General features: G+C 45.9%; 1 protein-coding gene across 1 annotated transcript in view; it reads left to right on the top strand.

Annotated features, from left to right (window-relative positions):
• The window catches only part of LOC137647196 (multidrug resistance-associated protein 1-like), a 61,010-nt gene that overhangs the window by 1,990 nt on the left and 31,634 nt on the right, over positions 1-27,386 (top strand). Inside the window, exons 2-10 of the mRNA XM_068380526.1 lie at positions 166-275; positions 459-632; positions 1,227-1,352; positions 1,873-2,010; positions 2,252-2,359; positions 22,459-22,631; positions 23,162-23,329; positions 26,095-26,272; positions 26,943-27,111. Of these exons, the coding sequence (XP_068236627.1) occupies positions 195-275; positions 459-632; positions 1,227-1,352; positions 1,873-2,010; positions 2,252-2,359; positions 22,459-22,631; positions 23,162-23,329; positions 26,095-26,272; positions 26,943-27,111 (1,315 nt within the window). The 5' untranslated portion in view covers positions 166-194. The remainder of the gene's footprint in view (positions 1-165; positions 276-458; positions 633-1,226; positions 1,353-1,872; positions 2,011-2,251; positions 2,360-22,458; positions 22,632-23,161; positions 23,330-26,094; positions 26,273-26,942; positions 27,112-27,386) is intronic.

A 27,386-nucleotide genomic window follows, 5' to 3' on the forward strand; every position in this document is an offset into this window, starting at 1 on the left:
CTTATTAGTTACCACAGTTTCTTGGCAGGGGAAAAAGATCCATTTTTCATAATTCTATATTAAAAGGATAACTGGTATAAGATCCTGAGAGTTACCTATTACAGATTACAAAATCTCGCTCCTCTTGATTTGAAATTTTAAGATCATTTTATTCTTCTCCATCAGAAAATTGCTGAACTTTTGTCTAGGAAAGCATGGCTCTTGACCAAGCATCTGAAAAAGAAAATTCAAGTAATCAAAATTGGATGTCGGATGTGTCGCGGCAACTTTTTACGGTATTTACATTCGGTACCAAGTTTCGTATTTCAAGACTAAATGAAATATATCTATGTTTCAAGTCAGTAAACGTAATGTAATTTTTCTATATATGCTCGACTTATATTAAAAGTACGTTATATTTCTAATCAAGCTCAAATCATACAGACTTTCCAAGTAAAACAAAGCCGATCTGATTTCAGGGACTCATCGAAGCCTGGGAATCGGAAAAACTAACGTTTGGAGGAACTCTTGAGGAGTTCCTCTTTCTGCTGCCGTGTGGGATCCTGTGGCTGTGTTCTCCCGCCTACTTCGTCCTCCTCTGCAGATCCAGATACCAGGCTCTGCCATGGACGTACGTCACGTATTCGAAGCTGGTGAGTTTGGGAAATAGTTTGCGGATGGATGGCGGGGAAGGAGTGAGGAGGAGGTCTTGGGAGGAACCTATTAGGGGAAGAAAATAGAGAGAGGTGGAGAATTAGATGGCGAGTTACGGTGAAGGATGATATGGAGATAAAAGGTTTGGTGAAAGAGGATGCCTTTCATAGAAGGCATTGAAGAGGGTGCATCAGGTAACCAACCTCATAATGTAGGGATAACAAAGGTGTGATAGAAGAGGAGTTTGCAGAATGGTTGAAGATCTACGATGAGAAACGAGTTAAATGGTTTTCTATTGGAAAAATTTTTGTAAATCATTGTTTATAATGTACTGTGTAATTAATGTGGTGAGAGTATCTTGCCTCATTACATGAAGGGAAAAAACAAATATTTTTTTGCATAACTTATTACTATCTCAAGGGAAATTTAATTCCAATTCGTTACCAAGGATAAAACTGCCCCTCCCTGGTCCTAGCTCGGGTGCTAATCATATGTATATATAATCTGTCTCTGGGTCATTGTCACTGTCCCTTGACTCTGCCATTCACGAGTGACCTTCAAACCTTTAAAAGCTCAACTTCCTTCTATTTCAGTTCTTGTTTATGATGTTAATTGGAACGACAATTCTTGAATTCATGTACGAGGTCAGTTCGGCTCTGAATGGACTACAGCCGCCGTTAAGCGAATATTTCAAGCCTGTCTTACTTTTTTCAACTTTTGTAAGTGTTAATTCTCAACGTAGTTCTGTAGACGTTTATAGAATGTTTCAGAGGATAAGAAAACGGTTACGTTTTGATTGATATATTTGAACTTGTGAAACTAAAATGAATTGTTTGTATGGAGGAAATATAAGGAAGTCAGATTTCCGTACAGTGTTTATAAAATTTAACGATAAAAAGTCTTGGTAAAGAGTAAAACTGAAGTATAACTAATTAGAATTCTGTACTGCACTATAGTCAATTTTTTTAGGGAGGCAGATTTGCACTAACTTGCAGCGGTGCCCTTTTAGCTCGGAAAAGTTTCCTGATCGCTGATTGGTTAGAATTATCTTGTCCAACCAATCAGCGATCAGGAAACTTTTCCAAGCTAAAAGGGTACCGCTGTGAGTCGGTGCAAATCTGCCTCGCTAAAAAAAATTGACTCTAGTATAAAACACGTAGGGCTGTGTTCCACATCTGAAATATTTATATCGAAAAGTGAGTTTTGTTTTTCTAATCCTGATGATATATACATTTCTAGTTACTTGAGGCAAAGATGTTGACCGTGGGTCGACTGCATGGCTGCAGGAGTAGTGCATTACTCTGGTTTTTCTGGCTCAGTATGTTAGTGTGTGGCTTGCCGAAACTGTACGCTGTGGTTCTCGGTACTTTTTCTAAGGTTAGTTACTTTACGAAGCCCTGCGAGTAATTTTAAATCTCTTCTGTAATAAGATACGCAAGTTTTGAAGTTCAATATTAGGTTTAAAATTTGAAAGTTTGAATACGAAACATTGCCTCTTTCCGTTACTTTAGATCTCATTGTGTCCTGATGTATATTACGATTTAACCGGCACACCGTAGACAATATTACAGGCTCATTTCATTCAATTCTGTGACACTAACATTGGATATTGTTACAGGACATCCCTGGGGAGAGTGTTACCGTCTCAATGCTACAGTTTGTATGTATAGGGTTGCAGTTTATTATTGGCTGTTTTGCAGATAATCCTCCATTTCCACCTGCTGAGGTCAGTTGTTTAGAAAGAGACTCACTCTCTCTCTCTCTCTCTCTCTCTCTCTCTCTCTCTCTCTCTCTCTCTCCCTCTCTCTCCCTCTCTCTCTCCCTCTCTCTCTCCCTCTCCATTCTGATTCTCACTTTCTTCCTCTCCTATTTAAAGGACAATCTCTCTCTCTCTCTCTCTCTCTCTCTCTCTCTCTCTCTCTCTCTCTCTCTCTCTCTCCCTCTCTCTCTCCCTCTCCATTCTGATTCTCACTTTCTTCCTCTCCTATTTAAAGGACAATCTCTCTCTCTCTCTCTCTCTCTCTCTCTCTCTCTCTCTCTCTCTCTCTCTCTCTCTCTCTCTCTCTCTCTCTCTCCCTCTCTCTCTCCCTCTCCATTCTGATTCTCACTTTCTTCCTCTCCTATTTAAAGGACAATCTCTCTCTCTCTCTCTCTCTCTCTCTCTCTCTCTCTCTCTCTCTCTCTCTCTCTCTCTCTCTCTCTCTCTCTCTCTATTCTGATTCTCACTTTCTTCCTCTCCTCTCCTATTGTTTGTATTTATGTGAGAACAAATCACAAAATTTTCAAAGTAAACTGTATGTTTTCTAACTATACAAACCTAAATTCATTTAAAGTTATTCTTCGTGCCTCAACCACCACGCTATCCTTGGGTCAAAGGTCAGGAGTGACGTGATACAGTCAGGCAGGGGGGTGGGGGTGGGTGCCCCGCACCTACCCTCTGTTCACTACCGCACTTGTTAAAAGATTCAATTACTGCTCCGTATCGCTGAAGATATACCCCTATCAGAAAACCTTTGGTTTGTATAATTAGGAAAAATTGACATTGAAAATTTTTAATTTTAAACGGTTATTTGTTCCATAACCGAAATACAAACCACGCTATTTACAAAGGGTTACCTTTTAGCGCAGCTGAAATGGCGAGCCATTAGAATTTAACGAGGGTGTATTACCCCCGCACTAGTTAGCGGGGGGGTAGGGGAGTGGTAGCTAACTACCCCTCCCCCCCTCTCACACACAGATGAATGCTCACTTTCACTTTTGGCTTGGACTGTGACAGACGTCTCTGTCTTGGTCCTCTCTTGGCAGCCATTGTTTGTTTTGTCTTTACTTAATCGCTTACTTTTCATTTACTCAATATATATGTAAACATGTTTTCATGTTTGTATATATATTTGAGTATAGAAATAAGTGAGTTTCCTTTTCAGATTTGTGTGTGTAGTGTTCATTCATTTTTAAATTACATAATTACATATTTTCAATATTAATCTTACCCGATGATCATGTAGCTGTCAACTCTGTTGCCCGACAGAAATCTACGGTCGGGATACGCCAGCGATCGCTATACAGGTGGGGGTGTACACAACAGCGCCATCTGTGAGCAGGTACTCAAGTACTTCTTGTCAACAAGAACTCAATTTTTCCTCTGTCGTGCCTCCGGCTAGACCTACTTGGATACGCTGTTGATTCTGGAGTTATTGTTCACGATTTGGTGATGTATTTGCTCTAGAGTTTAGCCTTCGCTATTCAGGAAGCTTTATCATTAGCTTAGCAAGCTTTTGGAATTAATTTGATTTAATTATGGTGACGAAGAGAGTATGGACTCTCTTTCACTTTTAAATGGCCGTCCCTTCCCTTAGACGGAAGTGTTGGTGTCGAAGAGAGTATAGACTCTCTTTCATTTTTTATTTTATATCTCTCCGCCATTTATAGGCCTCTTCGATTAACTTTCCTTTTATTATAAACTTATAAAAATTATTTTTTTTATGTTTGTTTATATGCGACCTTTCCTAATAGTAGGCGGTCCTTACTTGGAACCGAAGTTAATTAACATTGAGCTCGTCATATCGTTTTTCCTGTTAAGAATTTATGCTATTTTAATTTTAATGTTTTTGAAAGAATTTCTTTGATAAGTCTCGTTCTGTTTTCAAAGTTGAACTAACGTTTTGTTTAGTCTCCGCAGTTGTTGACGTTCAGAACGTTCAACTTGCGCTCTATCGTTACGATAGAGAGAGAGTTTTTCACGGTTTCACGTTGCAGTAAGAGTAAACCGATTCTAGCGTTTCGTTCATTCTTTCTTAGCTTAAATGGTTTTAATTCTATAAAGGAACTTTTTATTTGGGAAACCTTTCAGTTTTTTTCCTTTAACAAATAATGTTTTAACGATATATATAATTGGGCTCATCTCTCAGGTTCTAAGTCAAGAGAGAGAGAGAGAGAGATAGAGACGGAGGGAGAGAGAGGAGGATAAACGTTTCGTTCAAGCGGGTAACGTTGTTCTCGTTTTTTTGCTCTTCTCCCTAGTCGCTATAGGGGAAGAAGGTAAAACGTTTCTAGAGTTTTATTCTTGTTCCCAGGGTTTATGCGGTGAGAGATTTTAAACGTAGTTTATTTGATCTAGTGTTTAGTCTCTTTTCCAGCCACTGAATTCTTTATCTTTCATTATGTTTTTCTGTTACATTGTAATACTGTTTTCGCAATTACTACCTTTTAATGAAGGATAGGATTGCGTGTTTCAGGTACAAACCACTTAAAGTTTCGAGTTCAGTGAAATAAGTGCAAACAGAAAATCAAAAGTGATAAAGTGATATGCGCAAAGTGTTACAGTGTTGCGTTCGAGGGTTCGTCTGTTCGTGCCAGTTGTTCACCTAGTCCGATACCTCTTACAAGCTCCCAAGCCCAGGGGAGAAGTAATGTCGAAGGACTTATGGGTTCCTCAGGCCTTGATCGACGAACTGACGTTTCCCTCTGTGGTTTCGGGTGTATCTACACACGTTGCCGACGTGATCACCCCACCCACACAAAGACGAGAGAGCCCATTTATTCCTCGTCTGCGGAAGAGGTTTCTCGCAGAAACCATGGACCAAATCTTGCAGCTTTTAAGTGCAAGTCGGTCCCTTCCGCGCAAGTCCAACGGCCTAGGTGTAGCCACTGGGTCAGTTCGGACTCGCTGCAGTACGACAACTGCACACCTCCTAAGAGAGGCTAGGTGGTACCGCAACAGGCAGTAACTCCGTCTGTTGCCGCACCAGCTGTTTTAGACCCTCAGTCACAACGGACAGTAGCTCCGTTTGTTGTTGTCTTTCATAGACCCTAGTGGTCCATGCTGCAGACTATACAGTCTCAGCTTGCTCCTTCATGCAGGAGTATCATGCTGGAAGGTTGACAATGCAGCCTGTTAACCTACAACCCTCCGAGGTTGTGCGCGCAGCAGATACTGCGGCTGCCTGCTCCCACCCTCCACCTGTGAGAGCTCCACCACCGATGCGCAGTCCACCCTGCCAGACGCATGTTCTTGCTGCACCTTCTGCTAACATGCGTGAGCTACCGCATCAGCAGTGGGAAGGTTCTGTAGAGCTGCCGGGTTCCAGCACTATGCGGCTTTCTCCGCAGCCCATGCAGCATGCTCTGCATACCTTACAGCATGCTCTGCATACCTTACAGCATGCTCTGCATACCTTACAGCATGCTCTGCATTCCTTACAGCATGCTCTGCATACCTTACAGCATGCTCTGCATACCTTACAGCATGCTCTGCATACCATACCGCATGCTCCTCAACCCACCGCAGCCCCTCCCACGCACCAGCACTCTGCTTTTGTTGTTGCCAGCTCCCACACTCCGACTGCGGAGAAGGTTGACGATGCACCCGTGGGCCTACACCTCCCACGGTTGTGCGCCCGGCATGGCTTCCTGCTCTCACACTCTTGTTGTGAGAGCTCCTCCACCCATGCACAGTCAACCCTGCCAGATGTATGATGACTCCCACACACAGAGCACTCCGTTGCCGTGCGGGAGCTACCACAAGCTGCCGTGTTTTGACACGGTGTGTCAGCCTCCGCAACACACTGTGGTTACCGCCACTCGCCAGCAGCAAACTAGTCAGGCAGGAGTTGAGGCTTCCCCACACAACTTTGGTTGTTGCCAACTCACAAACTGTCATGCAGTTACATGACGTTGCCTTCTGGTCTGCTACTTATACACCAGTGCTGTATGTCCTCACGCTCCTGTTGTGGTTGACAGTTCTGTTTTTGACAGTTCACAGACTGTCAAGCAGTTTCATAACGTTGCCTTCTGGTCTGCTGCTTTTGCACCAGTGAAACCCTCACTGAGAGAACTTAGCTTTTCTCGGATATGGTTCCTGTAGATGAGAAAGTGCTGTTCTCCCTCCTTCTGATATTCCCTTGAGGACTCTGTCATTTGGAGAGGAGCCTTAAGCTGCTTAGCCTCCTATGGACTTTTATTTAAGCATAACATGCTTCCAGGGAGGGTAAATGGTTCCGCTTCAGTCGCTAACCCCGTCTGTTGCCACACCTGCTCCCATAGACCTTGAGCTTTGTTGCAAGACATGCAGTCCAAGCTTAGTCCTTGATAGAGGATTTTTTTACGGAGTCAGTGTGTCACTGGGAAGACGTTCAACAACCAGCAGAGGTGACTTGTTGTGACGCAGTGCGGCAACCTCAGCAACCCGATAAGGAGTTGTCTGTACTACCCAGACAGTCTAGACAGTTTCGGGTTGTCGCTGTACTTCCTCGCTTCCCCATGGTTGACAGTTCACAGACTGTGCAGCAGTACCATGATCTTGTGTCCGGCTCCGTCAGACGACTGGCTTTTAAGAGCTCCCACAAGTCGTCGCTGTCTGGAGAATCTCAGATGGACTATGGATCTGACCAAGGAACTGGGCCTCCTGGTCAATTTAGAGAAGTCCCAGCTCGTCCCATCCCAGACCATTGTCTACCTGGGTATGGAGATTCAGAGTCGAGCTTTTCGGGCTTTTCCGTCGGCCCCAAGGATCAACCAAGCCCTAGAATGCATCCAGAGCATGCTGAGAAGGAACCGATGCTCAGTCAGGCAGTGGATGAGTCTAACAGGGACACTTTCATCGCTGGCCCTGTTCATCGAGTTAGGGAGACTCCACCTCCGCCCCCTTCAGTATCATCTAGCTGCTCACTGGATAGAGGACATGACGCTAGAGACGGTCTCAGTTCCTGTTTCCGAAGAGATGAGGTCTACTCTAACGTGGTGGAAGAACAGCTTTCTTCTCAAGGAAGGTCTACCTTTGGCTGTTCAGAACCCCGACCGCCGTCTCTTCTCGGACGCATCAGACACGGGCTGGGGTGCGACATTGGACGGACAGGAATGCTCGGGAACATGGAATCAGGAGCAAAGGACACTTCACATCAATTGCAAGGAGTTGTTGGCGGTTCATCTGGCCTTGATAAACTTCAAGTCCCTCCAGCTAAACAAGGTGGTGGAGGTGAACTCCGACAACACCACAGCCTTGGCTTACATCTCCAAGCAGGGAGGGACTCATTCGAGGAAGTTGTTCGAGATCGCAAGGGACCTCCTCATCTGGTCAAAAGATCGAAAGCTCACGCTGGTAACGAGGTTCATTCAGGGCGATATGAATGTCATGGCAGATCGCCTCAGCCGGAAGGGTCAGGTCATCCCCACAGAGTGGACCCTTCACAAGAATGTTTGCAGCAGACTTTGGGCCCTGTGGGGTCAGCCAACCATAGATCTGTTCGCTACCTCGATGACCTAGAGGCTCCCGTTGTATTGTTCTCCGATTCCAGACCCAGCAGCAGTTCACGTGGATGCTTTTCTGCTGGATTGGTCCCATCTCGACCTGTATGCATTCCCGCCGTTCAAGATTGTCAACAGGGTACTTCAGAAGTTCGCCTCTCACAAAGGGACACGGCTGACGTTGGTTGCTCCCCTCTGGCCCGCGAGAGAATGGTTCACAGAGGTACTGCAATGGCTGGTCGACATTCCCAGGACTCTTCTTCTAAGAGTGGACCTTCTACGTCAACCTCACGTAAAGAAGGTACACCCAAACCTCCACGCTCTTTGTCTGACTGCCTTCAGACTATCGAAAGACTCTCAAGAGCTAGAGGCTTTTCGAAGGAGGCAGCCAGAGCGATTGCCAGAGCAAGGAGGACATCCACTCTCAGAGTCTATCAGTCTAAATGGGAAGTCTTCCGAAGCTGGTGCAAGGCCAATGCAGTTTCCTCAACCAGTACCACTGTAACCCAGATTGCTGACTTCCTGTTACATCTAAGGAACGTAAGATCCCTTTCAGCTCCTACGATCAAGGGTTACAGAAGTATGTTGGCAGCGGTTTTCCGCCACAGAGGCTTGGATCTTTCCACCAACAAAGATCTACAGGACCTCCTTAGGTCTTTTGAGACCTCAAAGGAACGTCGGTTGTCCACTCCAGGCTGGAATCTAGACGTGGTCCTAAGGTTCCTTATGTCATCAAGATTTGAACCTCTCCAATCAGCCTCTTTTTAGGACCTCACATTAAAAAAACTTTTCCTCGTGTGCTTGGCAACAGCTAAAAGAGTAAGTGAGATCCACGCCTTCAGCAGGAACATAGTTTTCACATCTGAAACGGCTACATGTTCCTTGCAGCTCGGTTTTTTGCTAAAAACGAGCTTCCTTCACGTCTTTGGCCTAAGTCGTTCGAGATCCCAAGCCTGTCCAACTTGGTGGGGAACGAACTGGAGAGAGTACTTTGCCCAGTTAGAGCTCTTAGGTACTATCTAAAAAGGTCAAAACCTTTACGAGGACAATCAGAAGCCTTATGGTGTGCTATCAAGAAGCCTTCTCTTCCAATGTCTAAGAACTCAGTTTCTTACTACATCAGGCTTCTGATTAGGGAAGCACATTCTCATCTGAAGGAAGAAGACCTTGCTTTGCTGAAGGTAAGGACACATGAAGTGAGAGCTGTGGCTACTTCAGTGGCCTTCAAACAGAACCGTTCTCTGCAGAGTGTTATGGATGCAACCTATTGGAGAAGCAAGTCAGTGTTCGCATCATTCTATCTCAAAGATGTCCAGTCTCTTTACGAGAACTGCTACACCCTGGGACCATTCGTAGCAGCGAGTGCAGTAGTAGGTGAGGGCTCAGCCACTACATTCCCATAATCCCATAACCTTTTTAACCTTTCTCTTGAATACTTTTTATGGGTTGTACGGTCGGCTAAGAAGCCTTCCGCATCCTTGTTGATTTGGCGGGTGGTCAATTCTTTCTTGAGAAGCGCCGAGGTTAGAGGTTGTGATGAGGTCCTTTAGTATGGGTTGCAGCCCTTTATACTTCAGCATCTAAGAGTCGTTCAGCATCCTAAGAGGACCGCTACGCTCAGTAAGGAAGACGTACTTAATAAAGGCAGAGTAATGGTTCAAGTCGTCTTCCTTACCAGGTACTTATTTATTTTGTTATTTTTGAATAACTAATAAAATGAAATACGGGATACTTAGCTTCTTTGTTAACATGTATGCTGGTCTCCACCCACCACCCTGGGTGTGAATCAGCTACATGATCATCGGGTAAGATTAATATTGAAAAATGTTATTTTCATTCGTAAAATAAATTTTTGAATATACTTACCCGATGATCATGAATTTAAGGACCCGCCCTTCCTCCCCATAGAGAACCAGTGGACCGAGGAGAAAATTGAGTTCTTGTTGACAAGAAGTACTAGAGTACCTGCTCACAGATGGCGCTGTTGTGTACACCCCCACCTGTATAGCGATCGCTGGCGTATCCCGACCGTAGATTTCTGTCGGGCAACAGAGTTGACAGCTACATGATCATCGGGTAAGTATATTCAAAAATTTATTTTACTAATGAAAATAACATGTTACATAATTATAATTGTTATAATTCTGTTTTGGTTACAGCTCTCCTTCCGTTAGTGTAAGTGGTTGTGAGGGCACGTGCCTGTTGTGTAATTCTTGTTCCTTTCCCTCGGGATTCCTCCTCGGAGCCTTCCCCGGGGAATGAATGTGTACTAATATTATTTGTTTTATTTTTTTACAGTTACCGATCTACAGTGAACCCTCGCTACTTCGCGGTTCGACAATCGCGGATTCACCACTTCGCGGGGTTTTCCCATAACCCATATATATATACATATCGCGGATTTTCCGGAAAATTCGAAAATACCGCGAAATCTGAAGACAACCAAATACGATATTTTGTTACCTGTAATTCCATTAATACTGTAATTAGTAATATCTGCTCTTACTGATTGTTCATTGCATTACATATGATATATAATTCAGCACAGAAAGAAATAAAACACGAAAAGAGAATGTGATCATACGATAATTCAGTACGTAGTAAAATTAAATCGAACATGAAACGCAAATCAGATGCAGTCATACCATATTAGAATGGTGTGTACTGTAATGGATGTGCTTCTTTTCCATGAATCTTTTGTATGTATACGTACGTAGTACAGTACTGCATCCAATAATATTCTTTGTTGCAAAAATCACATTTCGAATACTGTAAGCGTACGAGAGAGAGAGAGAGAGAGAGAGAGAGAGAGAGAGAGAGAGAGAGAGAGAGAGAGGCGTAAAATAGCGTACGTAAATTTTTATTATTGTTATTATTATTATTATTGTTGTTGTTGTTAATAAAATTATTATTGTTATTATTATTATCATATTTATTATTATCATTACTGTACAGTGTTATTATCATTATTTATTATTATTACGGTATTGTACTTAATCTACGTACGTTCATTATGCGCGGGGCATCTTCTATGAGTAACCAACGCATCATAGTACTGTAAGACGGGTTGTGATTGGTTCAAGCGCTGATAGATGACGAATCAAAACTCAAGTTTTGTTATCTAGCCTGTGATTGGTGTTTTGCCCGCATCTTCTACCCGCAGCATCAAAGTTCTCACGGGGCTGGATCGTTCACTTTCTCTTTCCGCGTATTGCTGAGTAGACGTTCTTAAGTTTGTGAAGTTTAATCTGTGCTGTGTGCGACTGTTTTAAGTTGAACTTTTTGTTGAACTTTCTGTTAAATCCTACTGTACAATGCCTCCCAAGCGTTCTGCTTCTAGTAAGGCTGGTAGTGAGCCTAAACGCCACCGAAGGATGATGACGATAGCTGAGAAGGTTACGCTTTTCGACATGTTAAAAGATGGTAGAAGTTACGCGGCCGCCGGCCGCCATTTTGGCATCAACGAATCCACCGTTCGCTATATCAAAAAGGACGAGGCGAACATTAGAAAGACTGCTGCAATCACCTTTAGCAGATCAGCGAAGCGAGTCGTTACAACGCGTAATAAAACGATCGTACGCATGGAAGGTGCTTTAGCTGTGTGGATTGCCGACTGCCGGAAGAAGAACATAGCGTTGGATACGAATACCATCCAAACAAAGGCTTTGAGCTTATATGAGAATTTTGCTGCAAAGGAACCTAAAGACGACGACGGCAACCATGCTGAAGATGATGATGATGCAGATGATCCTCAACCAGGGACATCCACTGATTCCCAGCCTCAGAAACGTTTTTCCGCAAGCAAAGGATGGTTCGCGAAGTTTCAGAAACGCTTCGCCCTGAAAAGCGTTTCCCTGCATGGGGAGTCTGCTTCCGCTGACACTGCCGCTGCTGAAACTTACGTGAACCAGACTTTCAAGAACATTATCGCTGAAGGTGGATACAAGCCGGAACAGTGTTTAATATGGATGAAACCGGCTTGTTTTGGAAGAGAATGCCGTCGCGAACTTTCCTGTTCAAAGAGGAAGCCAAAGCCTCTGGCTTTAAGGCATTCAAGGATCGCGTTACCCTCGTGATGTGTGGCAATGCTGCTGGATTTTTGTTAAAGCCGGGGCTTATTTATAAGTCGAAAAATCCTCGCGCTTTGAAAAATAAAAATAAGAATCTCCTTCCCGTGTACTGGATGCATAATCAAAAAGCATGGATTACGAAGATGCTGACCTCCAACTGGTTCCACCAGTGTTTCATCCCGCAAGTCCATGAATATCTCTTAGAGAAGGGCTTGCCATTCAAGATCCTTCTCCTTATGGATAACGCTGGTGGACACGCAACTGACCTGTCGCGTGAGGGCGTTCAGGTTGAGTTCCTGCCACCCAACACCACGTCATTAATTCAACCGATGGACCAGGGGGTTATCAGGGCGTTCAAGGCCCTCTACACGAAGAATACCTTGGCGGACCTCGTTGCGTGTGTGGATGCTGCCCAAGATGACGAGGATGAAGATTTCAACTTGAAGGCGTACTGGCGGCAGTACACCATAGCCACGTGCCTGCAGAATATTCAAAAGGCACTTCAAGAGATGAAACCTGCAACCGTGAATGCGAGCTGGAAGAAGCTGTGGCCCGATATTGTTTACGACGACAAGGGATTTACTCCGTCGGAAATCCAACACTCTGCAATACGGAAATCTGTGCAGTTGGCTGCCATAATTGGAGGTGACGGGTTTGGCGACATGACGACTGAAGACGTCGACGAGTTGTTGGACTGCCATTCCCAGCCCCTAACTGACGCAGACCTCGAAGACCTGACGAAATCGGCAAGTGAGGAAGAGAGTGAGGGTACCCAGGAAGAGACCCAAGAAAATGTCGAAGAAACGGGCTTAACATTAGAACGGCTTGCCAAGTTCTGCAACCATATCAAGGAGGCGAAAGAAATGTTACAAGAGTGGGACGAGGATATGGTTCGCTCGATGCAATTCTCAAATAAGGTCGATGACATCATGACTCCCTACAGGATGCTCTTGGATCGAAAAAAGAAGCAGCGGCAACAACTTCCGATCACAATGTTCTTCCAGCCTCGCAAAAAAGAGCCAGTTCCTCCTGCTAGTACGCCTTCGGAAGAAATTGAAGAAGTTTCCCAGGAAGAAGTTGAAGAGGTGTCCCAGGAAAAGACACCTCCGTCTGAAGAGACGTAAAATACTATCATTGACTGCACAGTAGAACACATCATCAGCTTCATCATCATCATTTCTACTGTGCAGCAAATTCATCGCCATCGTCATTCAAGTTTTTCTTGAACTTCTTTCGTGGTGAGTACAGTAACAATCTTTATTTTTTACTTTAACCTGTTTTATAGTTTAGTAATGTACGTACTGTATGCATTAAGTTAAAGGGAAGGTTTTAAAAGTCTACATGTTGTAACCTATCATATTTTTTTTGTTTAAAATTTACATTTACGTACGTAAAACAATCTCTCTCTCTCTCTCTCTCTCTCTCTCTCTCTCTCTCTCTCTCTCTCTCTCTCTCTCTCTCTCTCTCTCTCTCTCTCTCTCTCTCTCTCTCTCAAATTGTTTTCCTGCTTTGCTACGTACAAGTACTGTATAATTTATATTTGTAAGGTAACATATTTTGTAAATGCTTTTACTGTAAATACTGTATGTACTGTATCATTATTTATCACTATCATCATGCGCGTTAAATGCCTTGTTTGTTCTGAGCGTGGTTGTTTACTGAGCGTACACGCCGTCGTTTCAGGCGGCGTCATAAAGAAAAAGATTTCATTTGGAAGTCCTAAGAAAAATACGTAAACTAAAACATTGGTAATAAAAAAATCAACATACAGTACTGTATAATCAATATAATCGATGCAAAAACTAACCTATACATATATGTGTACACTAAATGAGTTTGTTTCTTCATTATGATCAGAGATGAACGTAAACAAAACATTGGTTGCCATTTTTTATCGTGCTTTTTAGTTGTTTAGGAAACGCATGATATAAAATCGCCTTTAATATTTGTGCCTGTTTTAGTTTAGGGTGCTGTAGTACATGCATTAAGTGTTCTGTACATTAAAGGGTGGTTTGTTAACAGTACTACGTACAAGGGAAGGTTTTAAAAGTCCGAATATACATGTTAAATAAATAGGTAAATATGATGTCACTACTTCGCGGATTTTCACCTATCGCGCCCGCGTCTGGAACCTATCTACCGCGATAAACGAGGGTTCACTGTAGTTCGTTTCTGTAATATGGCAACGGTATGAGCTGTCTGGTTGAGTCCTGGGGATTCGGCTGTTGCTGCCTCCCCCCTTGTATTTTCGTCAGGGGCGTGTCTCCTTCTACTGGAAGTACTCCCGTGACGACGGACAGCTCTCCAGTTCATTTTAGAACTCTCAGGAGGCTTGCCTCCTTGGGCGGGTAACTTTCCTTCCGAGGGAAGTTTTTCCTGTCCAGGCTTGAGTTTTTCCCCTTTTGGGGGGTTCTTCTCTTGCCTTTTTTTCGTGCGACTATGCTCTTGGTGCTGAGCGGTCACACCTGCAGTTTCGCTCAAGGGGCTGGGCTACTGCAGGAGCTCCTCTTCGGAGGATTGCTCCTTTTAGGTCACTGGCTGACCAGTCTCTTCTTCGAAGTGTTTCTCTTTCGTTCGCGAGAGAGTACACTCATAGAGACTCCTCTTCGGAGGTTTCTTCTGTTGCTGTTGCTGTTGGCCTCCCTCGCCGTAAGGCCCACCGTCCGCCTCATCGTAAGGGCCTCTCATCTCCCTATAAGGGTGCTTGAGGCGCCTTTTTGGATCTCCGTTTGCAGCCTACGACTCCTTTTTCTCGATCTTCCGCCTTGGTGCAGATGGACAGCAGTCTGATCTCGTCTTCCGACGGGCAACGGTCTTCCCGACGGACAACAGTCTTCCCGACGGACAGCGGTCTTCCGACGGACATCAGTCTCCCGGCGGACAACGATCTCTTCGGGGCAAAGGGTTGCCCCCACGGGGGTTCTTCCCTTGCATGTCAGGGTTTCCCTGCGCGCCCTTCTGCTGTGTTCTCTCCTGCTCCTGCTCAGTGTTAGCGCACAGGCACTCTTCTGCTCATCAGCGCTTTCCAGATGATCATCCCTGCTGTTCCTGTTGGTTCCTGTTACGCGCCCTGTGCGCCCACGTTCGCCCTCGCGATCTAGAACTTCGGTTCAGGTCGGGGTCAAGGACTCTTCTTCTATGCGCAGGCTTCCATGCGTAGCCTTCTGCTCGTCAGCGATCATCAGCTCGCCAGCGATCACCTGTCTCTCGGCGATCTCCGGATCGCCCGCGTGTGTTACAGTCGGCATGCCAACGTTCTCCAACACTTCTGAAGGAACATGGTTCGCCAGCTACTAGCTCACCTGCGCATGCTGATCGCCATCGCGCGACCCTCAACTTCGGATGCTGATCGCCATCGCGTGACCCTCAACTTCGGATGCTGATCGCCATCGCGCGACCCTCAACTTCGGATGCTGATCGCCATCGCGCGACCCTCAACTGCGGATGCTGATCGCCATCGCGCGATCCTGCGCATGCTGATCGCCATCGCGCGACCCTCAACTGCGGATGCTGATCGCCATCGCGCGACCCTCAACTGCGGATGCTGATCGCCATCGCGCGACCCTCAACTGCGGATGCTGATCGCCATCGCGCGACCCTCAACTGCGGATGCTGATCGCCATCGCGCGACCCTCAACTGCGGATGCTGATCGCCATCGCGCGACCCTCAACTGCGGATGCTGATCGCCATCGCGCGACCCTCAACTGCGGATGCTGATCGCCATCGCGCGACCCTCAACTGCGGATGCTGATCGCCATCGCGCGACCCTCAACTGCGGATGCTGATCGCCATCGCGCGACCCTCAACTGCGGATGCTGATCGCCATCGCGCGACCCTCAACTGCGGATGCTGATCGCCATCGCGCGACCCTCAACTGCGGATGCTGATCGCCATCGCGCGACCCTCAACTGCGGATGCTGATCGCCATCGCGCGACCCTCAACTGCGGATGCTGATCGCCATCGCGCGACCCTCAACTGCGGATGCTGATCGCCATCGCGCGACCCTCAACTGCGGATGCTGATCGCCATCGCGCGACCCTCAACTGCGGATGCTGATCGCCATCGGGCGACCGCACACCTGCGGATGCTGATCGCCATCGGGCGACCGCACACCTGCGGATGCTGATCGCCATCGCGCGACCCTGCGCATGCTGAGCGCCATCGCGCGACCCTCAACTGCGGATGCTGTTCGCCATCGCGCGATCGCCCACCCGCAGATGCTGCTCGCCATCGCGCGACCGCCCACCCGCGCATGCTGATCGCCATCGCGCGACCCTGGCATGCTGATCACCATCGCGCGACCCTGCGCATACTGATCACCATCGCGCGACCCGGCGCATGCTGATCACCATCGGGCGATCGCCCTCCTGCACATGCTGCTCGCGATCGCTCACCTTCGCATACTGCTCGCCAACGCACGATCGCTCACCTGCGCATGCTGCTCGACCATCGCGTCGGCATAACACAACGCGCCATTGCCAACCTGCGCGTTAGCGCTCACCAGCTCACCACCGATTGTTTGTTGATCCATATCGCCAGCGGTCTTCCTCGCCCACGCGGCAGCGCGTTTCCTCGCCATCGCGCTAACGCTTGCGTTCGCCGCCTCGGACTCGCTCTCATCCACCTGCCCACCCTCACGACCGCTCGCCCGCGCGACCGCTCGCCCGCGCGACCGCTCGCCCGCGCGACCGCTCGCCCGCGCGACCGCTCGCCCGCGCGACCGCTCGCCTACGCGCCCGCGCTACCATTCGCCTGCGCGCCAACACGCCCACGTGCCTGCACGTCTACGCTCATGCGCGTCCGCGCCCATGCTCTCCAATGTTCGCCCACGCGCGAACCAACGGTTTTTCCATCGCGCGGACGGATGGTGTTCCGTCGCGCGAACCTACAGTGTTTCTTCGCACAAACGTCGGCTTATTTCTTGCAGTATCCATTGCTCGTCTATGGGTTATCGCTCGCCGACCACCAGCTCTCGCCCTTCCTACCACGCTCGCCCTCCTTCTGCGCTCCTTCGCTCACCTTCGTTTGCGTTACCGCGCATGGGCGCTTTCACGTTCGCATACGCGAAAATCTTTGAATTACCGTCGCCTGAGCTCCAGGGCGATTGCGACCACGATTCCCAATGGGGTTTTCGCAGCATGGCCAGCCTGGTGAGTTCTTCTGGAGCGTATTTCCAGAACACGGCCTCACCCCGTAAACACAGAGCATGGCGCTTGCAAGAATAGGAGAAACTTAAGGGATATCTGAGCAACACTCCTCTTTCCTGAACCTGGGTTAGCCCTTCCCTGTCATTCCCTGGAAGGATTTTGGGGGGGGGGGGGCTTTCCGTTCGAGATTTCTCCATCGGACAAGGGGTGACTGCTTACCCCTTCCTCTGGGGGCTTACCAGGTTCTTTCCCTCCTCGGTAACGGCCCGAGGTTTGGTTCAAGGAAGCTACAGGAAGATCAGGGGTACTTTCCTCCTCTCGAGCTCAGGCACCTTGGCCTTTCGTCGTTAAGTATCTAACTTGCGGACAAGCTCGATGTTGTACCATCTGGACGCGCTGACTGAGGGCTTCCTTCGGGTGTCTCATCTGTGGAGGTCGACGACCTCAGACACCCTTCCATCCTTGAGAAGAGTTTGTTTGTGCCCAAGGACAGAGACTTAGACAGCTGCTGTGCGGAGGAATTCGACTTCCGGTTTCACTCCTCCAAGGCGCTTTCTTCCAGACTCTGCAGGGCTCCAGCGCCCTTTTCTTTCAACCACGTCGGCCTAAGTTATCGGCTACGACAACTGGGACAAGGTGTCCAATTGCAGTTTCCTCCTGTCAGGAACAGATGGCACGGGAGACTCCCCCGCGGGGGCGTAGTCCTAAAAGGAGTTCACGAACTCTAGGATTGCAGGTTTTTCGCTGGGAGGATGCTTAAGGTTACTCATCCGAATGACAGCTTCCCGATGCCCATTCCCGCACAATCTCTGTGATTAGCCAAGGATATCGCGCCTGCCGTCTCTGTCAGCGAATTCAGTGTCTCTGAACCTCTATGCCATAGCGTCAGCAGAGTTGCCCGGTTGGGCAAAATGATCCATACCTTAGGGGAGGTCTTCCTTAGGATCATCGACGGCTTCACCCCCGGCCCCCTCAGTCGATCCTTTCTTGTAAGGAAGGATCTGAGAGAGGATGTCCGTAGTCGACCTCTCAGCCCTGATCAAGTTTGTCGAACAAACTTCGGCCAGCGTAGACCAGCAGAATCGATCAGACTGGTAACGAGGCGACAGGACTCCTTAAACCCTGGATCGGAAGGACGGGTACTTTCAGTTTCCATTCCATCCATCTTCCAGGGTGCTCGTCGAATTCAGCCTAGACTGCAAGTATTCCTGCTTATGATGCAGTGTGGCTATCCCGCCGTGGCATAGCAGGTTTGTTTCCCCAGAGAACTCTCCCTGCCTTCCTCTTGGCCGCTCAGGTGCAGGCTTCCGCCTCCTCTGCTGTAGAGTATCTGGCCATGATATTGAGTCAACGGCCTTACCACGTTGGAAACCCCGCTTCTTGTCCGTCCAGCGAGGTTAAGCAACGTCGGTACTTGGATGGGTGACCACCTCGGGCCGCCAGATTCTGTTACCACATCCTCCGAGCCTTCCTTTCGGTTGACTGTGGCAAGACTGAGGAGAGTCGCAGTACCTGTTCTCAGTCAAGCAGAGCTTTCAGCCCTACCTTGGAACGTTTCCTAGTTCTCCTTTCCTCATTGATCCGTCTATAGTCCGAACGGTCGCCTCAGGATAAGTTCCATGTGGGGCGATCCAAGTTCCGGTGGCTTCAGGCAATGTTTAACCGGACTTCCTGGCCCCTATGGGACCAGCGGAACTATTAGACCTGCAATGGGTGTTGACCTATGGAGCCTCTTGATGGTAGTGGATATTCTCGTCCTTTCCCCACATTCTTGATGCGGTTCTCGGACTCGTCAAAGGAAAGGGGGGGGGGGATGTTCCGGTCCAGGCCTATGGTCAAGACCTGAAGGATACCTCTCCATCATTCAGGCAGGCTTAGGGGCCTTAGTCTGGCCCTTCTACAGATCCTACAGCTCCTGCCGAGTCGACTTCATGATTCTGGCGTATTCTAACCAGCAGGGGACGCATTTTCACACCTTCACATTTTGCAGTAGAGATACCGGGATGATTGCGATTCTCTCAATACCACCATCGGCTCTCTCATTCCAGGCAGGGGAATGTTCTCTCAGACTATCCCAGCGGAGCCTCATAGAGAGAGTGTACCTGGGGGTCTTTGACCTTGGGTAACCAGCAAGTACTGGTCTGGGGGACCTGATCGCGACAGCTTGGAACCTCAAGCTTCCGCTATTCTTCCCCCCAGTCTCAGACCCCGAGACTCGGGCAAGATGCATTCCAGTGATGGTGGGACAACTTCGACGCCTGCGTCTTCCCTCCTTTTTGTCTATGGACAATGGGTCTCAACAAGACCAGGTTGTCTGTCAACCTTTCAATGGGAGAGCTCCACTGGGACTATGCGCAGAACGGTTTCTGGACCCTCTGCTTCCCCTGACGGAACTCCCGGGAGAGCTTCTCCCACGGCGCAGACTACTCAAGCAACCACACTGCGACATCTCTCCCGAACCGGGGCGTCGCTTCGGCTTCATGCCTGGAGACACTACGCCTCCTCCTCAAGAAGAGACAACCCGCTACAGTCGCGGTACGGAGGTCGCGTCATCTGCGATAGTCATCCACAGGGGTCTTCCAGGCAAAGTGAAGAGTCTAAGGTGGTTGGTGCCGTGGGAGATATACCTCTTCCCTTGAGGCCTCTTCTCCAGCAATAACGGTCTTATTGCCTTTCGGCGGGAGGAAATTTTTTTTCCGCTCTCGGCAATGAAGCCTGTCGCTCAGCCTTTCCCTGACCTTCAGGCTTAAAGGAATAACTTTTTCCTGCCCGCTGGATCTATCCTCGCTCATGCGAAGCTACGATCGTCCCTGCCCTAGTCGGAGGAAGACCTCCAACTTGGAGCATGGCTCGGACTTTTAGTCCTTTAAGAGATCTTCTCAAGACCCTTTACGACAGGCCTCGGATTGTATTCCGCCTTGGGTCTCCTGCTCACTCTGGCCACGGCCAGTGTGTAAGCAATCTTCTTGATCTCTTACGACTCCCCCCTTTCTAAGGAAGAGGGGAAGGCAAGATTCATGCTCGCTCCTGAGTTGTTGGCTAGACTCAGAATCTGGGGGTCCCGGCCCTTCGGTCCGATTCATTCAAGATTTCGAGTCTCCATTCTGTATCTGATGTCCCAAGACCTTCTCTTTCTTGCCAGTAAAGGAATCGAGAGGTTAGCGCTGGGAACAGCTGCAGTTTGTCCTCAGTTGCAGCCGATTTGGGAGCACAAGGAGGACATGGGGGAGAGTCACCAGTATACCTCTTCAGCCCGGACTCAAGGACATTCATCTCGACCTGTCTCCAGATCCTCCCCCGTCACGTCGCCCTACAGTACGATGTTGGATACATCGCAACGTCCCTCGCCTTCGAGTAATACTACTCTGTGACGCAGGTGCTACAAGCTGGAGTCTGGAAGCGTCTAATGACCTTCGCAGCCCGCTTCCTGCAGGGCGTGACCCACAGGAGTCTCGATACGTTTTCTATCGCTCTGTGGTGGCTACACAACAGCTGGTCTAACCTCAGGCTCCTTTTTGGACAGGTAGCAGAAGGTTGAGGGCATTGTTATCAGGTTTTAGTCTGCATGAACGAAAGAAGTATGTCTGGCCCTTACTTCTTTCTTCATCATCCCCTCTACGGGGAAGCAGCATCCTGGTCTCTGCATAGCTGACCTCGAACCTCTGCAGGTAAACCATGCTTCCTTGTGTTCCGAGTATTGAGTCAATACTGTCGCGTCCCCCATACCCTGACGAGGTGGTATTGGGAACGTCCTAACCCAGAGTTCCTTCTGGAACTCCAGGTCAACTGCCTAGGACGGGTCACACTTCTTCCTTCACACACAAGCTTACGTAGGCCACATGGTTCCTTGCGGAGCAAGGAACTTGTGAGGTGCAGGGACTCCTTTTATCGAGTGCGACTCACTCGGATTCTGAGTCCCCGGGTAAAGCCAAAGCCAGTATGGCTGGGGACTTTCCACCCTACCTAAGGGGTAAGTCACCCTTTGTAAATAGCGTGGTTTGTATTTCGGTTACGTAACAAATGACAAATTCGAAGATAACTTGTATTTTTCCTAACCATACAAACCTTAGCTATTTACACATATTTGCCCGCCAGCCCTGTCCCCCAAGACAAGTCCTACCTCTAAGTGAAAGTGAGCATTCACCTGTGTGTGAGGGGGAGGAGGGGTAGCTAGCTACCACTCCCCTACCCCCCCGCTAACTAGTGCGGGGGTAATACACCCTCGTTAAATTCTAATGGCTCGCCATTTCAGCTGCGCTAAAAGGTAACCCTTTGTAAATAGCTAAGGTTTGTATGGTTAGGAAAAATACAAATTATCTTCGAATTTGTCATATTTTTAACATCATTGCATTTTCATGAGGCAGAGCAAGTCATGAAGATTTTTAGTTGTAAACGATTATATTTTTAACGTCGTTGCATTTTCACGAGGCAGAGCAAGCCATGAAAATTTTTCATTTAAAAAAAATTGTATTTTTAACGTCATTGCATTTTCATGAGGCAGAGCAAGTCATGAAAATTTTTAATTGTAAACAATTATATTTTTAACGTCATTGCATTTTCATGAGGCAGAGCAAGTCATGAAGATTTTTAGTTGTAAACAATTATATTTTTAACGTCGTTGCATTTTCATGAGGCAGAGCAAGTCATGAAAATTTTTAATTTTAAACAATTATACTTTTAACGTCATTGCATTTTCATGAGGCAGAGCTAGTCAGAACTTTAGCGTATTGTTTATACCCAAGGAATTCTATGCTATTTTGCACTATAACTGAATCAAGACCTATGAGAAATGGGTTGATGTTTGCCAGACAAAAAACTGGAGTTATTATAGCTATACAGCTAAGATTAAAATGACTTACCAGACATCTAAGCTTATTATTTGTACGTGTTCAGTATCTGGAATCACAGGATTGACCTTGTCAAAGTACCATAGTTTAAGCTCTTTTTAAGTTTGGGCTTGTTAGGCGAGAGATAAGGAACCAGAATCTATTTAACAATATATACTGTTAACTTGAACTAATTTTTCTTGAATTCTATTTGTTTTTCTTGCTGAAATAACTTTCTTTAAAATATATCTTTAATAGTCGTGTGTCAGTAGGCTGTCAATTTTTCATGGTGGTTTTTTTAATATCAGGATCTTTTCTTTGGGATGTTCCAATGTCTCCCTTTTGTCTGAGATTTTACACATTTTTTTTTATATCAACATTGTATTCTTTAAGAATTGCATTTATGTAGTCGCCAGCTAATCTTTTAACAGGAACAAAATAAAGCTGATGATTTTCCAATCCAAGTAAATTTTTGCATTCATTCGATACAGATCGATAATCGGAAGTATTGTCGACAAATTGGCACCTTGTCTTTCAGGACCTTCACCCAACCCAGACATCATCCTTTCTGAATCAAATTAGTTTTCACTGGTGTGGGAAGTTGGTATGGAAGGGCTGGAGAAATCCCCTCGTCATGGACAACCTTTGGCGTCTTCCGAAGAACTGTTCGTCGCGTTATTGCTTCCGGTTATGGAATCGTGCTTGCGACAGGTGAGATGTAATGAATGGGATTATATTCATTTTTCATCTTATTTCTCACAATTCTGCTTTTGAAATATATTTTTGTAGTTAATCAAAATATTTTTCAGTGGACTGTAATGAAGTATTTTTCTTCATATTTTAGCTTGCATAATTTTGCCATGTATTGTTCTATACTGTATTTTGTCGTAAAGGGGGCTCTCTCTCTCTCTCTCTCTCTCTCTCTCTCTCTCTCTCTCTCTCTCTCTCTTTCACTGAGGGACCTTGGGGAACCCAGGCATAGAATAATGCAATAAGGTGAGGCTCTCTCTCTCTCTCTCTCTCTCTCTCTCTCTCTCTCTCTCTCTCTCTCTCTCTCTCTCTCTCTCTCTTTTATGAGCCCTTAGAGTTATAGCATCCTGCTTTTCCAACTAGGGTTGTAACTTAGCTGATAATAATAATAGTAATCATAATAACAGTTTACTATGTACTTGGATTAAGAATAGTGACACCATCCTTGTAGTCTTTGTAGAATAACACTATATCTTAAATTTTGTTGACAGCTTCGCCCCAGGTGACAAAGCAGACGACAGTGAAATGCGTCACCGCCAGCTAGACAGTTTTCCAACGCTGAGGATCATCGTGAGAGCATATTTTTGGCCCTTCATGTATGCTAACATGCTCTATCTCCTTTCGAAAGTGTTCGTGCTTTTCATGCCGCAGATGGTCAGGTATGTCGAGATGTGTTCGCCGTGGTATATTAAATCTTATTGAAAATGTAGTGAGTAGGGTTCCCCTGCTGTATAGGAGCAGAAAAGCAGCCCTTAGTGGAATAAAGAAGTAAAGTAAGTATTAACCCTTTTACCCCCAGGCTATTTGGAACTTTCCAACCTTTTAACCCCCACGCATTTTTTCTTTTTCAAGCACATTTTGCAATATATATTTTTAAATTGCTCTAAAATCCTTAATTTTTGGAAACTTTTGGAAAATGCCTGAAGTCTCTCATAAAGTTAACAAAAATATGCAAAAAAAAATGTAAATAGCAGTTTTTTGCAAGGACGTACCAGTACGTCCACGGGGGTAAAGGGATAAGGTTTGTGAAACGTACCAGTACGTCCATTAGGGGTAAAAGGGTTAATTGATGTAAATGTTAGATAGACTAACGAGATATGATATCAGTTGGTGAAATTGTATAGAAATATTTCTATTGCTTTTTTTCTTTTGGAAATAATTTAGAAATTCTTCTCAATAAGAAAGCAAGACAGTAGAATCAAAGTGACATAAAAGGAAAAATACTATAACTTCTAGGTATAGAATCAGTTTTCCCCTGTATGTGACAAGGTTGGGCAATAAATTTTCCTCTCAAAATGAGGAAAAATTACAGATGCGGAAAAGCACGGAAATTCTCGGCAGGTCTCGAGGAGAAATGAAAAGCATCAGACTTGGAATAGTTGGAATATTAAAGGATGGAGGTGTGGAAATAGATTATAAAGACAAAGTTTACTTAGGGGAGAAGAAGAGTACTTCAAACCATATTTGAATCATTCACAGAGAACCGCTTGCAAATCGTGTTACTCCGATCTAATTTCATTTCTAGGGCTTGAAATGAGATCCTGCCCGAGTTGGGAGTCAAAGAAGTTTCGGAGACATGAGATATGCAAGGAATAAGATTATTAATTACGTTATTAGGATAAAAAGACTTTTTACAGTGTAATAGTGTAGTGAATTATGTAGTACAGGGGTTGTTGTGGCCTGATTGGTAACGACTCTGCCTGGTGTTTGCCAGATGCGGGTTCGAGTCCTGCTCAGACTCGTTAGTGCCATGCGTGTCTGCAACCTTACCATCCTTGTGAGCTAAGGTTGGGGGGGTTTGGGGAGCCTATAGGTCTACCTGCTGAGTCATCAGCAGCCACTGCCTGGCCCTCCCTGGTCCTAGCTTGGGTGGAGAGGAGGCTTGGACGCTGATCATATAATATATGGTCAGTCTCTAGGGCATTGTCCTGCTTGCTAGGGAAAACGAGCATGGCAATCAGCAAGGTATTGCAATCTTCTACGATAAGTTTCATCGTAGGTATTGTGTAATATGATAAACATATTGAAGGTATTCTCCTTTCAATTTATTCTCAATTCGGATTAATACTCGCATCGGGAAGACTGTCTAGTTTTATAAAAACCTATTTTGATATGTATCCGTAGTAATGATGACACATTACATCTTGGAGCAGCCCATTCATGAGCTACCGACTGACGGCTGTTTTTATTATGGGCTAATTTTTAACCATGATTTTGTTGTGGGATAATATTTCTTGTGTGAGGAGCCGAGAGAAGGTTGTGACTCAAAGACAATGTGAAAGCAACTGAGTAAATTTATTATAGAACACTCTCTTTATATACAAAAGCTCAAAGCAACAAGAAATTTCATGTTTGAAAAACAGACACTGTTACAGAGGAGAAAAGCAGACATGTTTAATCTGGTTCATTTTAGTGCGAGGGAAGAGCGAAGGTACAAGCATAATATATACACAAAATGAACTATGTACGATCGTGTGACACACGGTTGGTACACTTGCCTAAAGTGTTTAAAGGTCATTCATGAATGTCAGAGACAAGGGACAGTGACAAAGCTCTAGAGACATGACTATGTACTGTACACATATGATAAACACCCAAGACCCTTCTCCGTCCAAGCTAGGACCAGGGAGGGCCAGGCAATGGCCGCTGATGACTCAGCAGGTAGACCTATATGGCTCCCTTGAACCCCCATCTCTAGTCCACAAGGATAGTGAGCTAGAGATGGGGGTTCAGGGAAGCCTTGTAGGTCTACCTGCTGAGTTATCAGCAGCCATTGCCTGGCCCTCCCTGGTCCTAGCTTGATGGAGGAGGTGCTAGAAACTATCGAGCATGAGCGGTTCTCGAACCCCTGTCCAGCAGAATGCCAGGCAGGGACATTAGGCTCAGAGGTTTAATACTTTCTGGGTACCTGATGTTGTCGTGAAAGTATTCGCTTTCGCTGCGTTATCTATCCATCATCATCATCACATCATCATCCTATTGACGCAAAGGGCCTCGGTTAGATTTCGCCAGTCGTCTCTATCCATTCATGATCTCCTACTTCACGCTTTATAGTCCTCAGCCATGTAGGCCTGGGTCTTCCAACTCTTCTAGTGCCTTGTGGAGCCCAGTTGAAAGTTTGGTGAACTAATCTCTCTGGGGAATGCAAAGAGCATGCCTAAGCCATCTACTAGTTTAGAATTTAGTTTCAAGCAATATTTGATGCAATCTGAATAGAAGTGTGACAAGTTCCCGCACTTATGAAAAATAGATAATCACAATCGATTTTACTTTTCAAAACCAAGTCTACGATATGCTTAATGAAAATGTCGAAAAGTAAATTAAACCAAAGTAAAATAATTAATTCACATTTTGGCTTGAGAGTTTCTTTTATAATATCTTACCTGTAGTTGATATGTCTTCTTTCTTTTTTTTTTTTCTCCAGTTTGCTGATTGACTTTGCCAGCGATAAGTATGAACCGGCGTGGCACGGGTTTGTGTACTGCGTTGCCCTCTTGATAGTCTCTATGTTGACGACGGTGATCAAGAACCTCTTCTATTACAAAGATCAGATTGTTATGCTCCAACTGAAGACCTCCCTTGTGTCGGCGGTTTATAGAAAGGTAAATTATAGTGGCCTTATTCACAAGAAGATCAAACTGTTAACTTTGTTTCAAAAGATTTCTCTGTGCTATATTGATGGGAATATCATTGTGTTGTCAGATTTCAAATAGTTATGTGGAAATCTACATAATGTTACAAAATAAGTTGTATTTAGATCAGGGCTCATGAAACACACTAAAAAATTCTTTCTTTATTGCTATCAAAATTATTTCAACTATTTGCAAAATGTTCAGGGTCTTTTTGAAAGGTGAAAGTTCACTCATGAATGGCAGAGGTAAGGGACGGTGACAATGCCAGACAATGGCTACCTATAACTCTGCAGGTAGACCCATAGACTCCCCCAAAGCCCCCATCCTTAGCTCACAAGGATGGCGAGGTTGCACACTACAAGAAACTTTCCAGCTCGAGCGGGGCTAAACTCTTAGACCCAAAATAACATCAATTTATGCTGAAGATCAATTATTTCTTTGGTCCCAAAATCATATTCATAAATTTGGATTATTTATCAATCTTTAATGACAAGAAGAAATCACTGCCAGAATTATTTATTTCTTTAGGAGGATTTTGATTATAGTTTATTTTATGGACAATTCCCAAGTGTTAAAATCCTGTTGCTTATGTTCTGGACAATTCCCAAATGTTAAAATCCTGTTGCTTTATGTTCTTCAGGCAATGAGACTTTCCACGTCGTCAAGGTGCCAATACACAATTGGCGAGATCACAAACTTGATGGCTCTAGACTCCCAGCGCGTCAGCGACACAGTCTACTACCTCAACCACGTCTGGGGCGGACCGATGATCATTTCCATCGTCTTGTATCTTCTGTGGCAAATCTTAGGTAGCTATTATTATTGTTATTATTATTACTTCGCTAAGCTACAACCCTAGTTGGAAAAGCAGGATGCTATAAGCCTAAGGGCTCCAACACGGAAAATAGCTGAGAAGCAAGAGAATTCTAACTTTAGACTGTGGAAGACCATGGTACAGAGGCTATGCCACTACCCAAGACTAGAGAACAATGGTTTGATTCTGGAGTGTCCTTCTTGAAGAGCTGTTTACCAAAGCTAAAGAGTCTTCTACCCTTACCAAGAGAAAAGTAACCACTGAACTATT

Source organism: Palaemon carinicauda, chromosome 9, assembly GCF_036898095.1.
Source record: "Palaemon carinicauda isolate YSFRI2023 chromosome 9, ASM3689809v2, whole genome shotgun sequence".
NCBI classification, from domain to species: domain Eukaryota; kingdom Metazoa; phylum Arthropoda; class Malacostraca; order Decapoda; family Palaemonidae; genus Palaemon; species Palaemon carinicauda.